A 19,929-nucleotide genomic window follows, 5' to 3' on the forward strand; every position below is an offset into this window, starting at 1 on the left:
TTGTTCCTCAATCCGGACCCAGATCATTCTCCAATGAGAAGAGTCGTGGGGGTGGGGCCCGGGGGGCGCCGCCAGAGCAACCCCCACCCACTGGCGCCAGCCAGGCTTTGAGGGGCGCATTCATGGCGAACTGCGACACTTTGCAAGACTCGCAAAAATAGCGCTGAGCTCGCAGGACGCTTGAGCTGCTGCGTCCTTCTCAGTCCGGCTGCGCCCGGAGGGACGGTCCCCGCCCTCCGCCTACGCTATGCCTCTGCGCCTGGCTAAGGCTCCCTAACGTTTTACTACATTGCAGGGGGTTGGACTAGATGACTCTCGGTGTCCCTTCCAACTCTACAATTCTGTGATTCCCCCATAGCCCGCACACGTGCTGGGAGGAATGGGCGCCCAGCATGGGAAACGAGTGAGTTTGTCGACTCGTGTGAGTCACGATTTGGATGAGACACGATTTCCTCTTTACGGAATCCCCTTCCACTCCCTTCCTCCTCCGCTCTCAAAAAGCCAGGAAGGCCAAGGAAGGGAGGATTGTCGCCCCTTCCACCCAGCCACGGATTTCTCAGAAAGCGGAGGGAAGACGAGCCCCCATCGCCCCACGCCTGCGCTCCAAGAAGGAGCAGCTCGTCCGGGAACAGGCTTCGCGCGGCGCGGGGCGGAGCGTGATCGGGCTGCGGGAGGAGCGAGCGAGCGAGCGAGCGAGCAAGCGCCCCGACACTTAGTGCTCTGCCTTCGGGGAAAAAAAGCCCCGAACTCATTTCCTTCCTTCGCAAAGAGAAGAACCCGGCTAGGGGCTCGTCGCTCCTGAGTCCCGCTCCCGCCGGGGTCCCCGAGGGGCGCCTTGGAGAGCGCGCGGCTGGGAAGTCGCCGTCTGGCTGAGCGGGCGCTGGAGTTTCCTCCCGGCGCGCAAAGGATGTTGTGTAAGTAACGAGGCGAGCCGATTACTTTCTCCCCTCTGTCTCTCTGGGAGGATCCTGCTGCATGGTGGGTCCTCCTCGATCTTCTCTCTTGGCAGGTGGGGAGTGGGACTTTGGTTCCCCGCCTGGGCGGAGGGGAAAGATCATGCGGAGATGCGCGCGGGCGGCGGCGCGGCGGATTATTCCCAGAGGCAGGGCAAAGAGCAGCTGCATCATCGACAAGGCTTGAGCTCGGCAGGCTGCTTGCTCGTTGTCTGGGGCCGAAGCCAGGAAAGGCTCCACCACGACGTGGTTCCCGGCTCTCCTTTCATCCACTTCTCTCCCTTTCTTCAGTTTAACGTTGTGTACGCGCTATGCCTTTAAAGCGCATCTCGTCCCCTCCCGAAGAATTCTGGGCACTGTAGTTTAAGGGTTGCTGGGAATCGCAACCCTGCGAGGAGCAAACTACTGTGCCCAAAATTATTTGAGGGCAAGGATGCGCTTTGTGTGTGTGTGTGTGTGTGTGTGTGTGTGTGTGTGTGTGTGTGTTTAAAAAAGTCTCAGTATAGCGCTCAGACAGCCCTAGAAGCCTGCTTTCAAACCATGGGGTCCAGCTCAGCTGGGGAAAGTGGCAGTAAGGAAAGAGACCTGCTCGTGCTTCTTTTCAAGAATGCAGAACTACTGTACGCTATACGCTGGCAACCAGTTTTATGGGTCTGTCACTTTAAGAAAGTGGAGGGGACCGCCCTGGGTGGGTCAGGTTGATCTCCACCATACGTCCTAAAGGGGACTGGCAATAAGTTCCCATTTCTACAATCACCTTCACTTCCCCCAGGAATTTACTTCTGCTGCAGTAGCTCCTGGGTGAGCCAACTGTAGTTGTGTTTTAGGGGTGGGGGTTGCCTTAGTTAGGATCCCTATTGTCAGGGAACAATAACAGCAAGAATAAATACTGTGCACACATGGATGCACGGAGACCGATTGCTTCTGCCTGGCAGATGGGGAAACCAGGGGTCATAGTTTGTTTCTGCTTAACAAGCCAGGATTGCTAGTCAGGTTTTAAAAACCAAGGTTATTTGTTGCTTTTGAATTCTGACTTGTTAAAAGGTAAAGGGACCCCTGACCATTAGGTCCAGTCGTGACCGACTCTGGGGTTGCGGCGCTCATCTCGCTTTATTGGCCGAGGGAGCTGGCGTACAGCTTCCAGGTCATGTGGCCAGCATGACAAAGCCGCTTCTGGCGAACCAGAGCAGCACACGGAAACGCCATTTACCTTCCCGCTGCAGTGGTATCTATTTATCTATTTGCACTGATGTGCTTTCGAACTGCTAGGTTGGCAGGAGCTGGGACCGAGCAACGGAAGCTCACCCCGTCGCGGGGATTCGAACCGCCAACCTTCTGATCGGCAAGCCCTAGGCTCTGTGGTTTAACCCACAGCGGCACCCACGTCTGACTTGTTAGGAAGAAACAAACCCAGATCCCAGGTGCAGACATTGCACTAGGCTGGTTTGCCCATCTTCTCACACTGGGGGAGGAGCAAAGTAGAAACACAGAGTGGTTGATCAAGGTAGGCCTTATTGTTGCATGCAGACATGTCCAATGAGAGCATCTTTCAAAATGGCTCCATCTTCTGTTAGGGACACACAATTAGCGGCATGGGCTGTAGAAGCTGCAGACAAAATTAAACTCTGACCGTGCATTTGTTAAGCCTTATAGGGTCACTTTGTCCAGCAGCAGACAGAGGTACATAAGGGACCCATTCGTCTTTGTGGAGCAAGAAGTAAGAAAGGCGAGCCTTGGCGGCTTCTAGATATGATGGATGACTACCAGGGTCAGCCAAAATTTGTGGGCTCCTGGTTAAGGCAACAAAACCCTTACCATTCTTATGTGTAATGTTTCAACCATTGCCACTGCGAGAAAGGGATGTGGGTGACGCTGTGGTCTAAACCACTGAGCCTCTTAGGCTTGCTGATCAGAAGGTTGGCGGTTCAAATCCCCGCGACGGGGTGAGCTCCCGTTGTGCTGTCCCAGCTCCTGCCAACCTAGCAGTTCGAAAGCACATCAGTGCAAATAGATACATAGATACCACTGCAGCGGGAAGGTAAATGGCATTTCCATGCGCTCTGGTTTCTGTCACGGTGTTTCGTTGCACCAGAAGGGGTTTAGTCATGCTGGTCACATGACCTGGAAAGCTGTCTGTGGACAAACACTGGCTCCCTCAGCCTGAAAGTGAGATGAGCGTCGCAACCCCATAGTCGCCTTTGACTGGACTTAACCGTCCAGGGGTCCTTTACCTTTTTACCTTTACTGCGAGAACAAGATTTCTCCACCTGTCCACTGCTGTGTCAAATGCTATGTGGAATGTAGTTAAGAACATAAAACAAGGGTCAGCAAACTTTTTCAGCGGGTCCACTGTCCCTCAGACCTTGTGGGAGCCCGGAATACACACACACACACACACACACACACACACACACACACTGTACAAATTCCCACAAATAACCCAGAGATGCATTTTAAATAAAAGGACACATTCTACTCATGTAAAAACACGCTGATTCCCGGACCGTCCCCGGGCCGGATTCAGAAGGCGATTGGGTCGTATCCGGCCCCCGGGGCCTTAGTTTGCTTACCCATGACATAAGAAGATCTCTGTTGTTGTTGTTGTTGTTGTTTAGTCGTGTCCGACTCTTCGTGACCCCATGGACCATAGCACGCCAGGCACTCCTGTCTTGCACTGCCTCCCGCAGTTTGGTCAAACTCATGTTCGTAGCTTCGAGAACACTGTCCAACCATCTTGTCCTCTGACGTCCCCTTCTCCTTGTGCCCAAGATCAGGGTCTTTTCCAAGGATTCTTCTCTTCTCATGAGGTGGCCAAAGTATTGGAGCCTCAGCTTCACGATCTGTCCTTCCAGTGAGCACTCAGGGCTGATTTCCTTCAGAATGGATAGGTTTGATCTTCTTGCAGTCCATGGGACTCTCAAGAGTCTCATCCAGCACCATCTCGTCCTCTGTTGGCTCTGCTGGCTGAGACCAAAGGCCCATCTAGTCCAGTGTCCTGCTCTCATTGTGGCCAACCAGATGCCTATGGGAAACTCAAAAGAATGACCTGAGCACTCTCTGAACAACTTGTGCTCACCTGCAGCCGGCATTGAGGGGCACACATTGCCCCTGACACCAGAGGAAGAGCATGGAGTTATGCAGTCAGCTTAGGCTCCCACTGGATAGTAATTGTGAGTCCCACACAGCTGCTTCCCCTGCCAGCCTTTGAGCTTGTAAAAACGTTTTGTGCTTTGTGTGCTTAAATAGAAACAAAACTATTGCGCTTTAACAAAATAAAAAAAATCCTTCAGTAGCACTTTAAAGACCAGCTAAGTTTTTATTTTGGTATGAGCTTTCGTGTGCATGCACACTTTGTCAGCTATTGTGCTTTAGTTCCTCAAAGGCTCCAATGTGTCATTCTGACATGGGCACACGTATAAAGTCCACATAATAATAATAATAATAATAATAATAATAATAATAATTTTTCAAATAATTTTTATTCAGTTTTCAATATTGATATCTAATAAACAGTACTTCCATTACATTTTGTATATATTACATTTTCATTCACTTTGTTCATGCTTCAAAAAAATTTTTTTTATATCACTCATCTTTACACAATTGGTTCTTTAAGAATTGACTTCCACCCTGCCTTCACCCGTCTTTTTAAGTTCTTGTTTTTTAAACTTACACAGTTTATCTTTCTTTACGCTTAAAGTCATAAGTCTGCTATTGTCAGTCTCTTCAACCTTGTTTCAAATTTCTATATTCAAGTTTCTGCCATTTCTCATATATCTCATGAATTTATCCACTTGTCTTGTTTTGTCATACATTGTATTTGATATTCTTCCTTAATAACCAATAAAGAAATTTATATTTAATTATGTGGTTGTTTTTATTCTGCTGGATTATTTACATTTTAGTCACCTTATCCAACTAATAATAATTTTATTTATACCCCACCCTTCCCAGTCAAGACCGGGCTCAGGGCGGCTAACAACAAGAATATCAAAGCAAGCATAAAAGAAACAATTCCATTAAAATGCAGATCAAATACAATGTTAAAATTCAATTTTAAAATTAGGAATCTACAAGTGCAACCTCATTTAAATATCTGTAGGAAAAAGCCTTCGGGGAGGGTAACACCGGGGTCAGGCTGAGTCAGTCCAAAGGCCAAGCAGAACAGCTCCATCTTGCAGGCCCTACAAAAAGACAGTACTGTAAATAAATATAGTAAATGGGGGGGGATTTAATTCAGTGCTGCTTGACTTTGTCCTTATCTTATGACCCACCATTGCTGTCTCTTAATACAGGACATAGCTGGCACTATGGGAAACAGGGGGAACGCAGCATGGCTGTTGCTTCTGTCGTTAAAGGTCTTTGGGATGAAAAAAGGTAAGAGATCAGCCATTCTTCATTTCCTTCATACAGGACTGTCTCCAAAATTTCGTAGCTGAGCCGATTATGCTTCCTGCTATTCTCTCTCACACACAGCTGCATTGCAACTGATTATTTGTGGCACTGTGTCACCTGGCTGTAGCATTTGTGTGACTATCCCAGATACGTGCGAGTGGCTGGTGGCATAGATCTTTAATGCCGCGAGTCTAAAATTTGGGGGATGTAAACCAGCTTGGGCACCACATTTTGTGATGCTAATTAGCTAGGCTGGTGTCATATCACCAACATCAAGCTTTTCCGGGAACTAAGCTCCCTCGGAATGGAAGAAGGCAGGTGAATCAGTGGATTACAGGGATCTGAAAGGAAGTGGTGGTGGTGGAGACAGATAAATGCATGAGGGAATAAGTAGGGTTGCCAGACTCAATAGAGGACAGGACTTCTGTGCCTTTAATTGCCCTGCTCTCTTTTGAGTCTGGAAACCTTAAAGAGAAACCAGCAGACCCTTTGTTTAATTTCCAAGCAAAGGGTCTGCTGGTTTCTCTTTAAGGTTTCCAGACTCAAAAGAGAGCAGGGCAATTAAAGGCACAGAAGTCCTGTCCTCTATTGAGTCTGGCAACCCTAGGAATCATAGCTGCCAAGTTATCCCTTTTTTTAAGGGATTTTCCCTTATGCTGAATAGGCTTCCTCGCGAGAAAAGGGAAAACTTGGCAGCTATGCTAGGAATAAGGGCAAGGGAGATCATGTTTAAGAATCAGAGGGGTGTGAGAGGGCAGGGGAGCAAGAACAGGAAAGGCTTTGAGCTCTTGGGAGAGAGGCCAGGAGTCTCCTGGAGAAGAGACGGTTAAGGGGTGATATGATAGCCATGTTCAAATATATAAAAGGATATCATAGAGGAGGGAGAAAGGTTGATTTCTGCTGCTCCAGAGAAGCGGACACAGAGCAATGGATTCAAACTACAAGAAAGAAGTTTCCACCTAAACATTAGGAAGAACTTCCTGACAGTAAGAGCTGTTCGGCAGTGGAATTTGCTACCAAGGAGTGTGGTGGAGTCTCCTTCTTTAGAGGTCTTTAAGCAGAGGCTTGACAGCCATCTGTCAGGAATGCTTTGATGGTGTTTCCTGCTTGGCAGGGGGTTGGACTGGATGGCCCCTGTGGTCTCTTCCAACTCTATGATTCTATGATGAGTCAGGGAGGTGGACAGAGCAGGGAGTGTTTGAGAAGCAGAGTCTTGAGAAAACAGTAAATGGCGGAGGGATGAAGGTGCAGGCTAAGGAGAAAGCAGGGCTAAGGCCTAGAGATAGCAGGGGCCTATGTGGTATTGGCAGGAAGGAAGTGGAGATGCTGAGGAAGTGTGTGAGGTGGGGAGCTGTGGGTCAGAAATGCAATTACTGTTGAGCCTTTTAAGCTGCATCTGTATAGGAATGATGAGGATGATTTATTAAATTTTTATCCTGCCCTTCATCCAAGGAGCATAGGGTGGTTTACAATATAAAAACATTATTCTTATTCTTATTCTTATTATTTCCCCCACCCATCTGGACAGTTTACAATACATTAAAAACCTCCCAATACAGGGCTGCCTTCAGATGTTTTCAAAAAGTCATATAATTGTTCATTTCCTTAACATCTGATGGGAGAGCATTCCACAGGGAGGGTGCCACCACCACAAAGGCTCTCTGCCTGGTTCCCATAACATAGTAACACAGTGATGGGCAACCTTTTGAGCTTGGTGTGTCAAAATTTGCCAAAAAACCGAGCATAACTCGGGTGGTGTGTCACTTCGGGGGAAAAACCATAATTTCACGATATTTATAGTTTAAATAACAAAAATGTATAATTGTAATATATAACTGTATTTAATAAACCAAAAACTAATTATTTAACCAAACCAAACCAAACTAAACCCCCCTTATTTATCACAAAGTGCCCAGAGTTGTTGAGCTTTTTTGGGGGGGGCTGCTGACCAAAGTTTTGGAGGTTTTTTTGGGGGGTGCAAAAGTTGCTTTGGTTTTTTTTGTGGGGTGCCCCAAAGCTGCTGCGCTTTTTTGGGGGGAAGAGAACAGAAATAAATGACGAATAATACCTTCGCTGGAACTAACACGCAGCACCAACATAGTCTGCCAAAGTGCCAAAAAATCCAGCACAGAACAGGTTAAAAACGAACACTGTTACACCCAATCATCGTCTGCCAAAGCACCAGAAAAAACAGCACAGAAAGGATTAAAAAAACAATCTCTGGCTACCAGCAGCAGCAGCAGCAACAACAACAACAACAGGATCCAGGTTTTAACAGCGGAGACAAGCTGTAGTGTGAGGCGGAGCGGGAGAACAAATGGGGGGAAACAACAACAGCGCGAATGGGTCGATGGGGGGCGTGCCAGCAGTGAGGGCTCTGCGTGTCACGTCTGACACGCATGTCATAGGTTCGCCATCACTGTCGTAACATACAAAAACAATACCGCCCCCCCCGTTCAAAATGCCATAGATTGTTTAATTAGCCACAGGTCTGGGAGAAGAGAGGTATTTTTGCCTGGCACCTACTGTATATTCCTGCACATAAGACTACTTTTTAGCCCAGGAAAAATCTTCTCAAAAGTTGGGGGTCGTCTTATACGCCGGGTCGTATTTCTTATTTGGCGAGTATATCCCAAACTCTATATTTTAACTGGAAAAGTTGGGGGTCGTCTTATACGCCCAGTCGTCTTATACGCCAAATATATGCAATGAAGGTGCCAGGCGAACCTCACTGGGGAGAACATCCCACAAATGGGGAGCCACTGCAGAAAAGCCCCCGTTTTATTCTGGATTTTTTTGGGGGGTGTTGTTGTTTGAGATTTGTTTTCTAAAATATAAATCAGTATGATAATAATAATAATCATTTAATAATAATAATAATAATACCACCACCACCAATGGGGGGGAAATGGCACCTAGAAATTCTATTGTAGTGACTGCCATCTAGGTTTAAGGTGTCATTTGGTGATTAGCTTATGCAGTGTAACCTCAGTTTTCGACTTCCAAAACGTTTGAAAACCGAGAAGCAATGGTCAATCGGCAAAATCCATTGAGAAAATTGAAAACACACAGCGGAAGCATTTGACTTCCAAGGTGCGTTCGAAAACGGGAGCAATTACTTCCGGGTTTTCGGCGTCCAGCTTCCGAAATGCTCGAAAACTGAGGTTCCACTGTATATCGGAGATGTTTTTAATGATGTTTTTATTCCTCTGTCACTTGTTGTTTGCTGTCCTCAGCTCCTTTGGGGGTAAGGGCAGGACAGAAATGAAACAAACAAACAAACAAACAAACAAACAAACAGAGAAGGGTGGTAATTCTGTCTGGACACTTCCCTTGAATTTTAATAGTACAAGATAATGGCTGTGTTTTCTGTGGCTTGAGTGCTGATTTTGGAATATGCCTCTATTTGCAGGTGACCCTGATGCCCCCACGGACCTGAAATGTTACCAGTCAGTGCCCAGCAATATTGTGAACTGCAGTTGGTCCACCAGGGAGCCTCCAGATGCTGATACTACCCATGTCCTCTACTATAAGAGCCTTAAATTGTAAGCAAGGCATTACATGTGTGTCCATGTGCTGATCATCCAGCCCCAGAGAGGCTGTGGATTTGGGCATGGAAGAGGCAAAACTTCCAAAATGTCAGGCAGAATTTGCTCTGTCGGCCTTAGGATGTGTGTGTGCGCGCGCATGCACATTAGTGCCTGTGTGTGTTTGGGTGGCAATACTCGCAGTGCGCTGCAACTTCCTCACTCTATTGTTAGCCGCATTGGTCTCAAATGCTATTTCAGCATTCTTTAGGGAGGCAAAAGGGCTTCTACCCAAGGTCTTGTCAGCAAAAGAAGTCACTGCATTTGATTGACAGGGCCTTCCAGGAAGTTTCTGACGGGAAGTGAAATGCTGAGATAACAATTGTTCTCCTGTTACCTGCCTGGGCTGGAGTTGTCTGCCATTATTCTTCAGGCAGCTTTGCAAATAAGTCCAGAATCATTAGGCCACAGATCTTGTTTTTAAACTAACACATCACTCTCTTGGTTGGCGTCACTCTGGATCAGGAAGTCCCCTGCTGAAAATCTCACGTCTGCTTGAACTCGCCAGGTACCCTTAGGCAAGCTGGAACCCAATGAGCCCCACATGTGCAGTATGGAGACAATAGTAGTTGTCAGAGGAGCTACAACATTAAATTTATACCTCATAATTCCTCAGATACCCGATTACTCGGAGGGAAAGTGTTCAGGTTGACTTTAACAATCTCTGCTTATAGACCACCTCCAGGCCGGTCAGGAATTAAGCTTCTGTTGCCCAGTATTCATTATGAACTTGCTCTGTGTCTTTGCATGGGGCAATTGCTACTTCCGACTTACATCTCCAAATCCTTGATTATTTTTCACAAACCATCCACATTTGCCTGTTGCTTACCATTTTTTTAAAAAATTAAGTTGAATATGTACCGCTCTCTGTTTGTAGATGAATTAGCATTGGGTCTTTTTTAGTAGGCGTTCCTAGTCATTCCAGAAAGCAACTGTTCTCTAAAAATTTGTGGCAGTACTGTATACCGTATATTCCGGCGTATGAGACGACTGGGCGTATAAGACGACCCCCAACTTTTCCAGTTTAAATATAGAGTTTGGATATACTCGCCGTATAAGAAATATGACCCGGCCTATAAGACAACCCCCGACTTTTGAGAAGATTTTCCTGGGTTAAAAAGTAGTCTTTTATGCAGGAATATAGTATTTATTTATTTATAGATCACAGATGTATTATTATGATTATTACTGTAGCCAACAAAGAGGCATGTGTATGAAAATACATAGTCTTGGGAGACCAAATTTACAAATTCCACACTCGGAACAAAACAAATTACCCATTTTACTTAACTTTTTGTTCTGAATTGGAAATAGAGCATTTGCAGGATTTTTGTGGGAAGGTTTTGCAAGGAATGGTAAGTCCTGGGCAATATATTTGTATAACGAAGGAGTGGGAAATACTTACTTTTGATTCAAACTGGAATTGCCTTTCCCCTTTCTGCCTCTTTCTCTAGTCATCCTGGCAACCCGCCCAAGCGTGGAGCTGTGGGCAAGCAGAACTGGTTGCTTATTGAAAAGGGCAACATGCAACAGGGGGACAACTACAGTGTTTGGGTGGAAACCAATCGCAGCACAGCTGGGATTGCAACTTCCGCTAAGTTAAACTTCAGCCTGGATGAAATAGGTGAGAGAAAATATGCTCAGAGTGCTTTGGGGAAGGGTCTAGATCAGGCACCCCCAAACTTCGGCCCTCCAGATGTTTTGGACTACAATTCCCATCATCCCTGACCACTGGTCCTGTTAGCTAGGGATCATGGGAGTTGTAGGCCAAAACATCTGGAGGGCCGCAGTTTGGGGATGCCTGGTCTAGATAAACTTGCAGATGAGGATAAAAAAAACTTTACTAAAAATAGTAAGGTAAAAAAGGTAAAGGACCCCTGGACGGTTGAGTCCAGTCAAAGGAAACCATGGTGTGTGCTGCTCATCTCGCTTTCAGGCCGAGGGAGCCAACGTTTGTCCACAAGCAGCTTTCCGGGTCATGTGGCCAGCATGACTAAACCGCTTCTGGCACAACAGAACACCATGCCGGAAGCCAGAGCACATGGAAATGCCGTTTACCTTCCCACCGCAGCAGTTCCTATTTATCTACTTGCACTGGCCTGCTTTCAAACTGCTAGGTTGGCAGGAGCTGGGACAGAGCAACGGGAGCTCACCCCGTCGCGGGGATTGAAACCGCCAACCTTCTGATCAGCAAGACCAAGAGGCTCAGTGCTAAAAATAGTACCAAGTGTCCTTGCTCACTTGTATGTATCAGTGCAGGCTCAGTGTCAGCATCAGGTAACTCTTGGCAGTTGCTGAGACCCCAGCAGGGGACCACTTTGGAATTCCCCCAGTGCCTAAAGACCTAACCTGATGTAGCATCACTGTGGGGTATTGTGGGAAATTCAGGGTGCCACCCACTTCCACCACCATGAAAGCTTGTGGATGGGAGTGATGTGGGAGATTAGGCTGGCAGAGGGCACTCTGCCAAGGCCCATCTCACATCTGGAGCTGATCTTGAATTTGTGTGCAAAATAAAAAAAATTCCTTCAGTAGCACCTTAAAGACCAACTAAGTTTTTATTTTGGTATGAGCTTTCGAGTGCATGCACACTTCATCAGATACACTGATGGTGCTACTGAAGGAATCACATCACTCCCATCCACAAGCTTTCATGGTGGTGGAAGTGGGTGGCATCCTGAATTTCCCACAATACCCCACAGTGATGCTACATCAGGTTAGGTCTTTAGGCACTGGGGGAATACACTGATCTGATGAAGTGTGCATGCACACGAAAGCTCATACCAAAATAAAAACTTAGTTGGTCTTTAAGGTGCTACTGAAGGAATTTTTTTATTTTGTTTCGACTCAGACCAACACGGCTACCTACCTGTAACTTGAATTTGTGTGCTACAGGACAGCTTGAATAGTGGCTGTTATGCTGCGATAGAGAATCCTAACTGCAGATTCCACAGTGATGTCACGAGCTGTGAAATTCCAGACATCTCACCTTTTGTATTGTTCAAGGAAAAAATGGCAACTTGTATCCCTAAAGACTTTGACACTCGAAATGATGTGGCTGGGGCTTTCAGTGGGTCCTGTTAAATTTACTCAAAGCAGCCAGCTTCCAGCCCATCCAAGTTATCTCTAGTCCTGCAACACTCACCTCTTCGCTGCATTCAGCCCTGTGTGTGCTTTCTCAAAAAGGTGTGCCAAAATCCTGTATGTAGACTAAATTGTGAAAGTGAATCAAATGCGGTATCTCATTGTTGCATTTTTGTTTGTTTGGTTTTGGCCTCCCAATATTTGGATTCTGAAGGAATTTAGAACACCTTGAAAAGTCACCGCGCTGACTGCAGAAGTCCACCGAATCTCACCCTGACTTCTGAGAAAAAACACTAGACTGCTTCCTCCGATTCATAAGAAACCAGTAACTTCAGGAATAAAAAACAGTGGAAGTTGTGATGTGGAATTGCAGGGCCACCTGCTCTGTGGACATGCCGAACCTTGATCTTACTCCTCAGCATTTGTTTCCTGGGTTTTGTTTAGAGTTTGTTGTTACAGCATAGTTATGGCTCCATTCCTGATGCTTAGAGAGTGGGAAGTGGGAGTGAAGGGCAAGCAACAAGGGTTCTTGTGCCTGATGCCTTTCTCTGTGTTGCTTCTTTCAGTGAAGCCTCCTCCTCCTGACCTGGAGCCTGTGGAGTTTGAGTCTTCTGTCGCTACAGTGAGATGGACGAACCCTCAGTGGTCTGAATCCCTTCATCACCAGGCGCTCACCTGTGCCCTTCGATACAAGATGTCCAAGGACCATAGCTGGACCTATGTGAGTCCTGTTTTGTCTGGATGTGTCTGTTTCCCTATCCCATCGGCTGTTATCCAGCTTGTATTCTGGGAGAACGGCAACCTGAGGAGTCTGAGACAATTATGGCTGTTCGGCACATCACAGCAACAATCACTGGCAGACCAAGCATAGTCTCCGTGGGTGCACCTTGAAATGATTTGAGAAGAAAGCACAAACAGAGACCTCAGTGGAAGTTAAACAGCTTCCCAAAACTGGAACAGAACCCAGGAGTCTCAGCTCCAATTGTTTGGCGTTACTTTCACTCTCAGTGATAAAAAAATAACTTCTTCTTCTTCTTCTTCTTCTTCTTCTTCTTCTTCTTCTTCTTCTTCTTCTTCTTCTTCTTCTTCTTCTTCTTCTTCTTCTTCCCCACCTTTTTCCCTAAGAGGGGCTCAAGATGGCTTACAAATAAAAATAAGAACAGATAGGAACGGAAAAAACACATTAAAAACCAATTAAACATTGATAGAATTAAATTTATCGAAACCATAAAACTGATTGCTGTAGAAATAGCATGCCACCAGCCCTTTCATTAAAAGCAGTCAGTTTTCAAAAGCCCGTTGGAACAGTAAAGTCTTCACTAGGTGGCAGAAAGACAGAAAGGAAGAAGGCAGCCTGGCTTCTCTAGGGAGGGAGTTCCACAATTGTCTGGAGCAGCCAGCGCCAAGAAGGCCCTGTCCTGTGTCCCCACCAAGTGTATCTGAGATGGTGGTGGAACAGAGACAAGGATCTCAGAACCAGGACAGGTTTGTAGGAGGGAATATGGTCTCTTTCAGACCTTCCACTGGCTCTCCTTGTGGAGGAACAGGAAACTGACCTGGTCAGGTGTTCCTCCAAGTGGACACTCTAGGAACTGTTGTGACTTGTCTGCTCCCAGTATTCCATCCCACACTCCTAACACCTCACTCCTTGTGCTCCCCTGCATCTGCTCCACGCTAAACTTGCTGCTATTCTGATGAATTTTTATGTTGATGATTTTTGTTTTGTTTTGCTTTTATTTTTTTATTTGAAGGTAAGTGTATCAGCATAGCAACAATAGCAGGAGAAAAGGGGGGTGGGATTGTTGTTGTTGTTTTACCTGTTTTGTGAGATGTTTTCTATAGATTCTTACTTTAGAAGAGGAATATAACTGCTACCGTGTTTCTCATATTATAAGACATGTCTTATATTTATTTTTTCCTCAAAAACACACACTATGGCTTATTTTCAAGGGATGTCTTATTTTTTTCCTCCTCCTCCTGCCGTGGCCAGCATTGCTGCTGCGCCTATCACTATGTCTTATTTTCGGGGTATGGCTTATATTCCTTGAATGCTTAAAAATCCTGCTATGGCTTATTTTATGGGTATGTCTTAAAATATGAGAAACAGGGTACTTCTATTACTACAATGAATAATAAGAGTAATAATGATGATGATAATGTTCTTTCCCAGCTGAGTGAGGAGCATGTGGAGCAGGCAGGCCATGACCTGGAGGACCTGAAACCGTTCACTTCCTACGAGGTGCAGGTACAATGCATTCCAGATACGAGAAAAGGTTTCTGGAGTGAATGGAGTTCTTCCCAGACCTTCGTAACCCCAGAGGCAGGTAAGTACAGCCCTGGAAGGGACGCAGGTGGCGCTGTGGTCTAAACCACTGAGCCTCTTGGACTTGCAGTTCGAATCCCTGCAACGGGCTGAGCTCCCATTACTCTGTCCCAGTTCCTGCCAACCTAGCAGTTCGAAAGCATCCCAGTGCAAGTAGATAAATAGGGACCGCTCCGGCGGGAAGGTAAACGCCGTTTCCGTGCACTCTGGTTTCCGTCATGGTGTCCCGTTGCGCCAGAAGCGGTTTAGTCATGCTGGCCACATGGCCCAGAAAGCTGTCTATAGACAAACGCCGGCTCGCTTGATAGCGAGATGCGTGCCGCAACCCCAGGGGCGTAGGAAGATAGGGGCGGTAGGGGCAGGCTGCCCCGAGCGGCGGGCTCCAAGGGGCGCCATCACAGGTGCCCACCCCGCCCTCAAAAAGTGCGCCCCGTCCCCAGAACATGCACCACGGCCCTCCGGGAAGTGCGCCCCACCCCCGGAATGTGCGGCCCGCCCCTCTGGGAGGCGCATCACGGCCCTGGAACGCGCCCCCTACCCCTCCGGGAGGCGTGCCCACCCGTGAAGCTCCGCCACTGCGCAACCCTATAGTTGCCTTTGACTGGACTCAACCATCCAGGGGTCCTTTACCATTACCTTTTACCTTCAGTTCAGTAACAGTTCAGTACCAGAATTTCACGTGTCAGTCACACGCACGTCTCACATTTTTGAGATGTACACTTGAAAATGTAGGTGTAGAACTGGAAAAATATACACTGTATGTAAATGTGTGGAGAGGCCATTGTATAAGGAATTAACCTTGTACTCTCAGACCTTATGCAGAGTGGTTGGGGTTGGGGGACTGAATCGTAGAATTCCAAAGTTGGAAGGCATCTTTGAGGTCTTCCGGTCCACCCTCCCTGATAACCCCATTTTAATGCAAGTTTCACAGCGCAGGATGCAGCTGCAGAACTTGTGACAAGGTGGCTCCCCGGCATTTGCTTAAATATATCCAGAGCCCACCAACTCCTTAGGCAGGTATTTTGGGGATTCAATATTCTGCTCATCTTTTGGTGGAATGGGTTCTAAGCAGCAAAATTGGAGTATAGACCTGATCATTACTAAATTACCATTGTGCATTTTGTTTCTATCTGCATGAAAAAGGTCAATTGTGCATGGTGCCTTATTCATTTGTTTCTTGGACTTCTGCTTCTTCGAGGAAAGCACCTGCGATTGTCCAGCTGCTCTGTTAGCTCTCACAAACCACCTGTTGCATCTCTGTTGCCTTTAGCTCCACTGGGTCAGGTAGACGTGTGGCAAAAAGTTGGTGTTTCTGAGAAAGGTGTTCCGAGTCGCTTCCTGCTGTGGAAGGTAAAGTGAACCTTGCCGGTCTCCCTTTTACATACACAAAGGATGAATGAAAATTGAATTTTAAAGATTTCCCCCCGGATTTTAGGAGCCTTGGAGTGTACAATACACAGAGCCTTTTGGCAAACGAGCAGACATACGCTCCTTGCTCTTGGCTGCGGGGGTGGGGGTGGGGGTGGGAGCCTGAAGTTTATTTAGTTTAGCTGAATTAACATCTCCCCTGAGCTGCAATGGCTCTCTGTGCTCAGCTTTTGGTCATAATAGCTTCTGGGAACTGATGGTGCTACACAGACCATGGACTGCTAGCAAATATGCTGAGCTTTGCAGCAAAACGAAGTTACTTTGCTGTCAGACCACAGGGACATTAGCAAATCGCGGTCACTTCCTCTTAGGACTGGTGCACTGTTTTTTAATTACAGCTGTAAGCTGCTTTAGGGGTTCGGTATGGACCCAGGTGGCGCTGTGGGTTAAACCACTGAGCCTAGGGCTTGCTGATCAGAACGTCGGCGGTTCGAATCTCTGTGACGGGGTGAGCTCCCGTTGCTTGGTCCCAGCTCCTGCCAACCTAGCAGTTCGAAAGCACGTCAAAATGCAAGTAGATAAATAGGAACCGCTACAGCGGGAAGGTAAACTGCGTTTCCATGTGCTGCTCTGCTTTGCCAGAAGCGGCTTTGTCATGCTGGCCACATGACCTGGAAGCTATACGCCGGCTCCCTCGGCCAATAATGCGAGATGAGCGCACAACCCCAGAGTCGGTCACGACTGGACCTAATGGTCAGGGGTCCCTTTACCTTTATGGGGCCAGAATGTGGCATTCTAAATATTGGTTTCCATTTTTTAAAAAAGGGAGCTTTGTGTTTGCAGGCCCAGAAAGCAAATTCTAATCAGGTTTGCTTTAGATCTGACCTCGCCATAACCATGCATGCATTTGGCCTGCCTCACTGCCTCAGGCTAAACTCTACAATTCTATGATTCTGTGTTTAGATTCCTGCATTGCAGGGGGCTGGACTAGATGTCCCTTGGGGGTCCCTTCCAACTCTACAGTTCTATGATTCTATACGAAGAAGGCATACTTTTGCCACGTATGCCAATTGCCACCTGTAAATTGATATGTGCCATAAATGTCTGTGGTGCGCTCATGGCCTATCAAACAAAACAACAGGAAAAATGCTGCGTAGGATCCTGTCTGATAAAACATACAAAATAATGATGCAGTAGTGAAACTAAGAATCACATCCTGATGTGCAGTCTCCAAAAATGTTCAATGTGATGCTGAGTTCAGTGGGTTTTAATCCCCAAAAAAGAATGCATCAGATTACACAGTGTTAGTTTTTAGGAAAGCAGTTCAGCAATCAATACTACAAGTGGGATCTGTCTGGGGTGCTCTCATTGCCCGCTGCTGCCTGTAGTGGTCATTCTGCCATGCCCACACCCTGGTGACCTTCAGGCTTAGCCACCCAGAGTCCAGCCATAATGGAGCCACTGTCTCTGGACCTACTTGGGCGAGTTTGCTAAGGTTTATGAATTTCTTCCAGAGCTTCCTTTCCCTATAAGGGCTACTGCTTTTCTCATCACCCCATTCCCTTGCTGAGAGGAGATGCACCCTGTGGACCTTTTGCCCTGTCTTTGCAGTGTGTTAAAGGCACAGGGCTTTCCATCTACTTAAATAAAAGTCGTCCCTGCCTGTCCTCTCCAGCTGCCCTGCTTCTAGGGGGGCAGCTGCCCCCCTGCCCCATGCTGGGTACGCCCATGTAAAAGTAGTTACACCATCTATGACTCTCTGGCTGCTGTGAGTGTGAGCAGGGACTGCCGTGCAGCTGTGTCCTTAGTGAGCAGGATCTGTTTGATTGGGTGGGCTTCTTCAGGGTTTTCTTTTCCTTTGTTTTATTTTATAACCACTTTTTTGACGGGAGGAACCTCTGCTCACCTCCCTTTTGCAGGTGCCAGACCCAGAAGCAGCTCGGGGAATCATCCTCGACTACAAAGTTGTTTTCCAGGACCGCGACAAAAACATCACTACGACGGTGTGCCTTTGCTGCCATGCTGCCCTCCCTCTTTCCGCCAACTACGCCTGGGTATCGGCCCGAAATTCTGTTAAGAGCTCGCTGCCTGCCAACCTCAGCTTGGAACAAGCAGGCAAGAGTTGTTGATAAAGCCTTATCAAAGGGCTGCTTGTAAGGGGGCTTTCCTCTCACGCCCTGTTTCCTGCCTTTTCTGCCGAGACTGGAGCTGAGTCATCCTCACCCCTGATGGGGGAAGGTGTTGTTGCTGCCTTCTGTGCACCTCCCCTAACATCCTGTTCGCAAGAGAGCACATTGCCTGTCGCCCAAACCCTTGCCCAAACCTAATCAGAAAATGCCATCCTGTATGCTAATCCTAGCATAGCAATTCAGCTACTCGAGTTCGCTTGGTTTGGAAGTGAAATTGGGCCAAAATTGTGTCGTGCCCTTCGTTGTGCTACAACTCCCATTAGCCCCAGCAAGCATGGTGAATAATTGGGGATTGCGGAAACTGTAGCACAGTGGTGCCTCGCTAGACGAAATTAATTCGTTCCACGGGTCTTTTCTTATAGCGAAAAATTCGTCTAGCGAATCCCATAGGAATGCATTGAAATTTTTTGGAATTTTTTTTTGCCGATAGGAACGCATTAATTGAATTTCAATGCATTCCTATGGGAAACCGCGATTCGCTAGACAAAATTTTCATAAAACGCATTCGTCTAGCAAGGCAAGCTCCGCTCGAAAAATCCTTTCGTTAAGCAGAAATTTCGTTAAGCAGGGCATTCGTTAAGCGAGGCACCACTGTACAGGGAAACCTTTGGTTCTCCATAGGTTAAAGGTAAAGGTAAAGGGACCCCTGACCATTAGGTCCAGTCGTGACCGACTCTGGGGTTGCGCGCTCATCTCGCATTATTGGCTGAGGGAGCCGGCGTACAGCTTCCAGGTCATGTGGCCAGCATGACAAAGCCGCTTCTGGCAAACCAGAGCAGCGCACGGAAACACTGTTTACCTTCCCACTGTAGCAGTACCTATTTATCCATAGGTTACTGAGCTACAACTCCCATCAGAACAGGCAGCATGGCCAATGTCTAGGAATGATGGGGGTTGTAGTTCAGCACCATATGGAGGGCCAAAGGTTCCCCACACCTGTTGTAGTGCATCAACATATCTGGGTGTCCAAGTTGCCCACCCTTGCCTTAATAGTTCAAAGTACCTTGAAGGGGACCCAGGTGGCGCTGTGGGTTAAACCACTGAGCCTAGGGCTTGCTGATCAGAAGGTCGGCGGTTCGAATCCCTGTGACGGGGTGAGCTCCAGTTGCTTGGTCCCTGCTCCTGCCAACCTAGGAGTTCGAAAGCACGTCAAAATGCAAGTAGATAAATAGGAACCGCTACAGCAGGAAGATAAACGGCGTTTCCATGTGCTGCTCTGGTTTGCCAGAAGCGGCTTTGTCATGCTGGCCACACGACCTGGAAGCTATACGCCGGCTCCCTCGGCCAATAATGCGAGATGAGCGCGCAACCCCAGAGTCGGTCACGACTGGACCTAATGGTCAGGGGTGCCTTTACCTTTTTACCTTGAAGGTGGAGTTAGGATACAGTGGAACCTCGGCTCCCGAACACCTTGGGAGCCAAATGTTCCGGCTCCCGAACAATTGAAAACTGGAAGTGATTGTTCCGGTTTTTGAAAGTTCTTTGGAAGCTGAACGTCCGGCAGGGCTTCCAATTGGCTGCAGGAAGTTCCTGCAGCCAATCAGAAGCCGTGCCTTGGTTCCCAAACTGTTTCAGGAGTCGAACAGACTCCAGGAACAGATTAAGTTCGGGAACCAAGGTTCCACTGTGCGAGAAAAGAGGCAAAATACAAACTCTTCCTTCAAATGCTGGTACATAAGACAAGGGAAATGCCACTCGGGCAACTATTAAAGAAAACAATTGAACCCAATGGGGAAGTACTACAGAATGTATATGGCTGGGAGATGTAATGTAATTCTTGTGTCTGACATTCACACAGAGAGGGAACCACAGACCCAGAGAAACAGAAAAAAAGACCCACCAAACTGCCTCATTCACTTGTGATCAGCTCTTCTCCCCCATGACTTGCGGTCGCCCCTTTGTGGGACAGGGAGGGAAGGGGCAGGAGATGCTTGGGGAGGGGCTGCACTTATCTAAGCTGCTTTTGATAAAAACTGAAGAAAGGCAATGTTGCATCTGCTTTTGTTTTCCAGAAAGAGCATGGCATGTTT

The 19,929-nt window shown here is 47.3% G+C and overlaps 1 protein-coding gene across 1 annotated transcript in view; it reads left to right on the plus strand.

The window, feature by feature from the left end:
• Nucleotides 1–669: 669 nt before the first annotated feature.
• IL27RA (interleukin 27 receptor subunit alpha) overlaps nucleotides 670–19,929 on the plus strand; it is a 31,034-nt gene continuing 11,774 nt past the window's right edge. Inside the window, exons 1-8 of the mRNA XM_035097250.3 lie at nucleotides 670–914; nucleotides 5,249–5,330; nucleotides 8,761–8,893; nucleotides 10,390–10,559; nucleotides 12,586–12,740; nucleotides 14,190–14,343; nucleotides 15,613–15,692; nucleotides 17,630–17,825. Of these exons, the coding sequence (XP_034953141.3) occupies nucleotides 5,264–5,330; nucleotides 8,761–8,893; nucleotides 10,390–10,559; nucleotides 12,586–12,740; nucleotides 14,190–14,343; nucleotides 15,613–15,692; nucleotides 17,630–17,825 (955 nt within the window). The 5' untranslated portion in view covers nucleotides 670–914; nucleotides 5,249–5,263. The remainder of the gene's footprint in view (nucleotides 915–5,248; nucleotides 5,331–8,760; nucleotides 8,894–10,389; nucleotides 10,560–12,585; nucleotides 12,741–14,189; nucleotides 14,344–15,612; nucleotides 15,693–17,629; nucleotides 17,826–19,929) is intronic.

This window comes from Zootoca vivipara, chromosome 15 (genome assembly GCF_965207765.1).
Source record: "Zootoca vivipara chromosome 15, rZooViv2.hap1.1, whole genome shotgun sequence".
NCBI classification, from domain to species: Eukaryota; Metazoa; Chordata; class Lepidosauria; order Squamata; family Lacertidae; genus Zootoca; species Zootoca vivipara.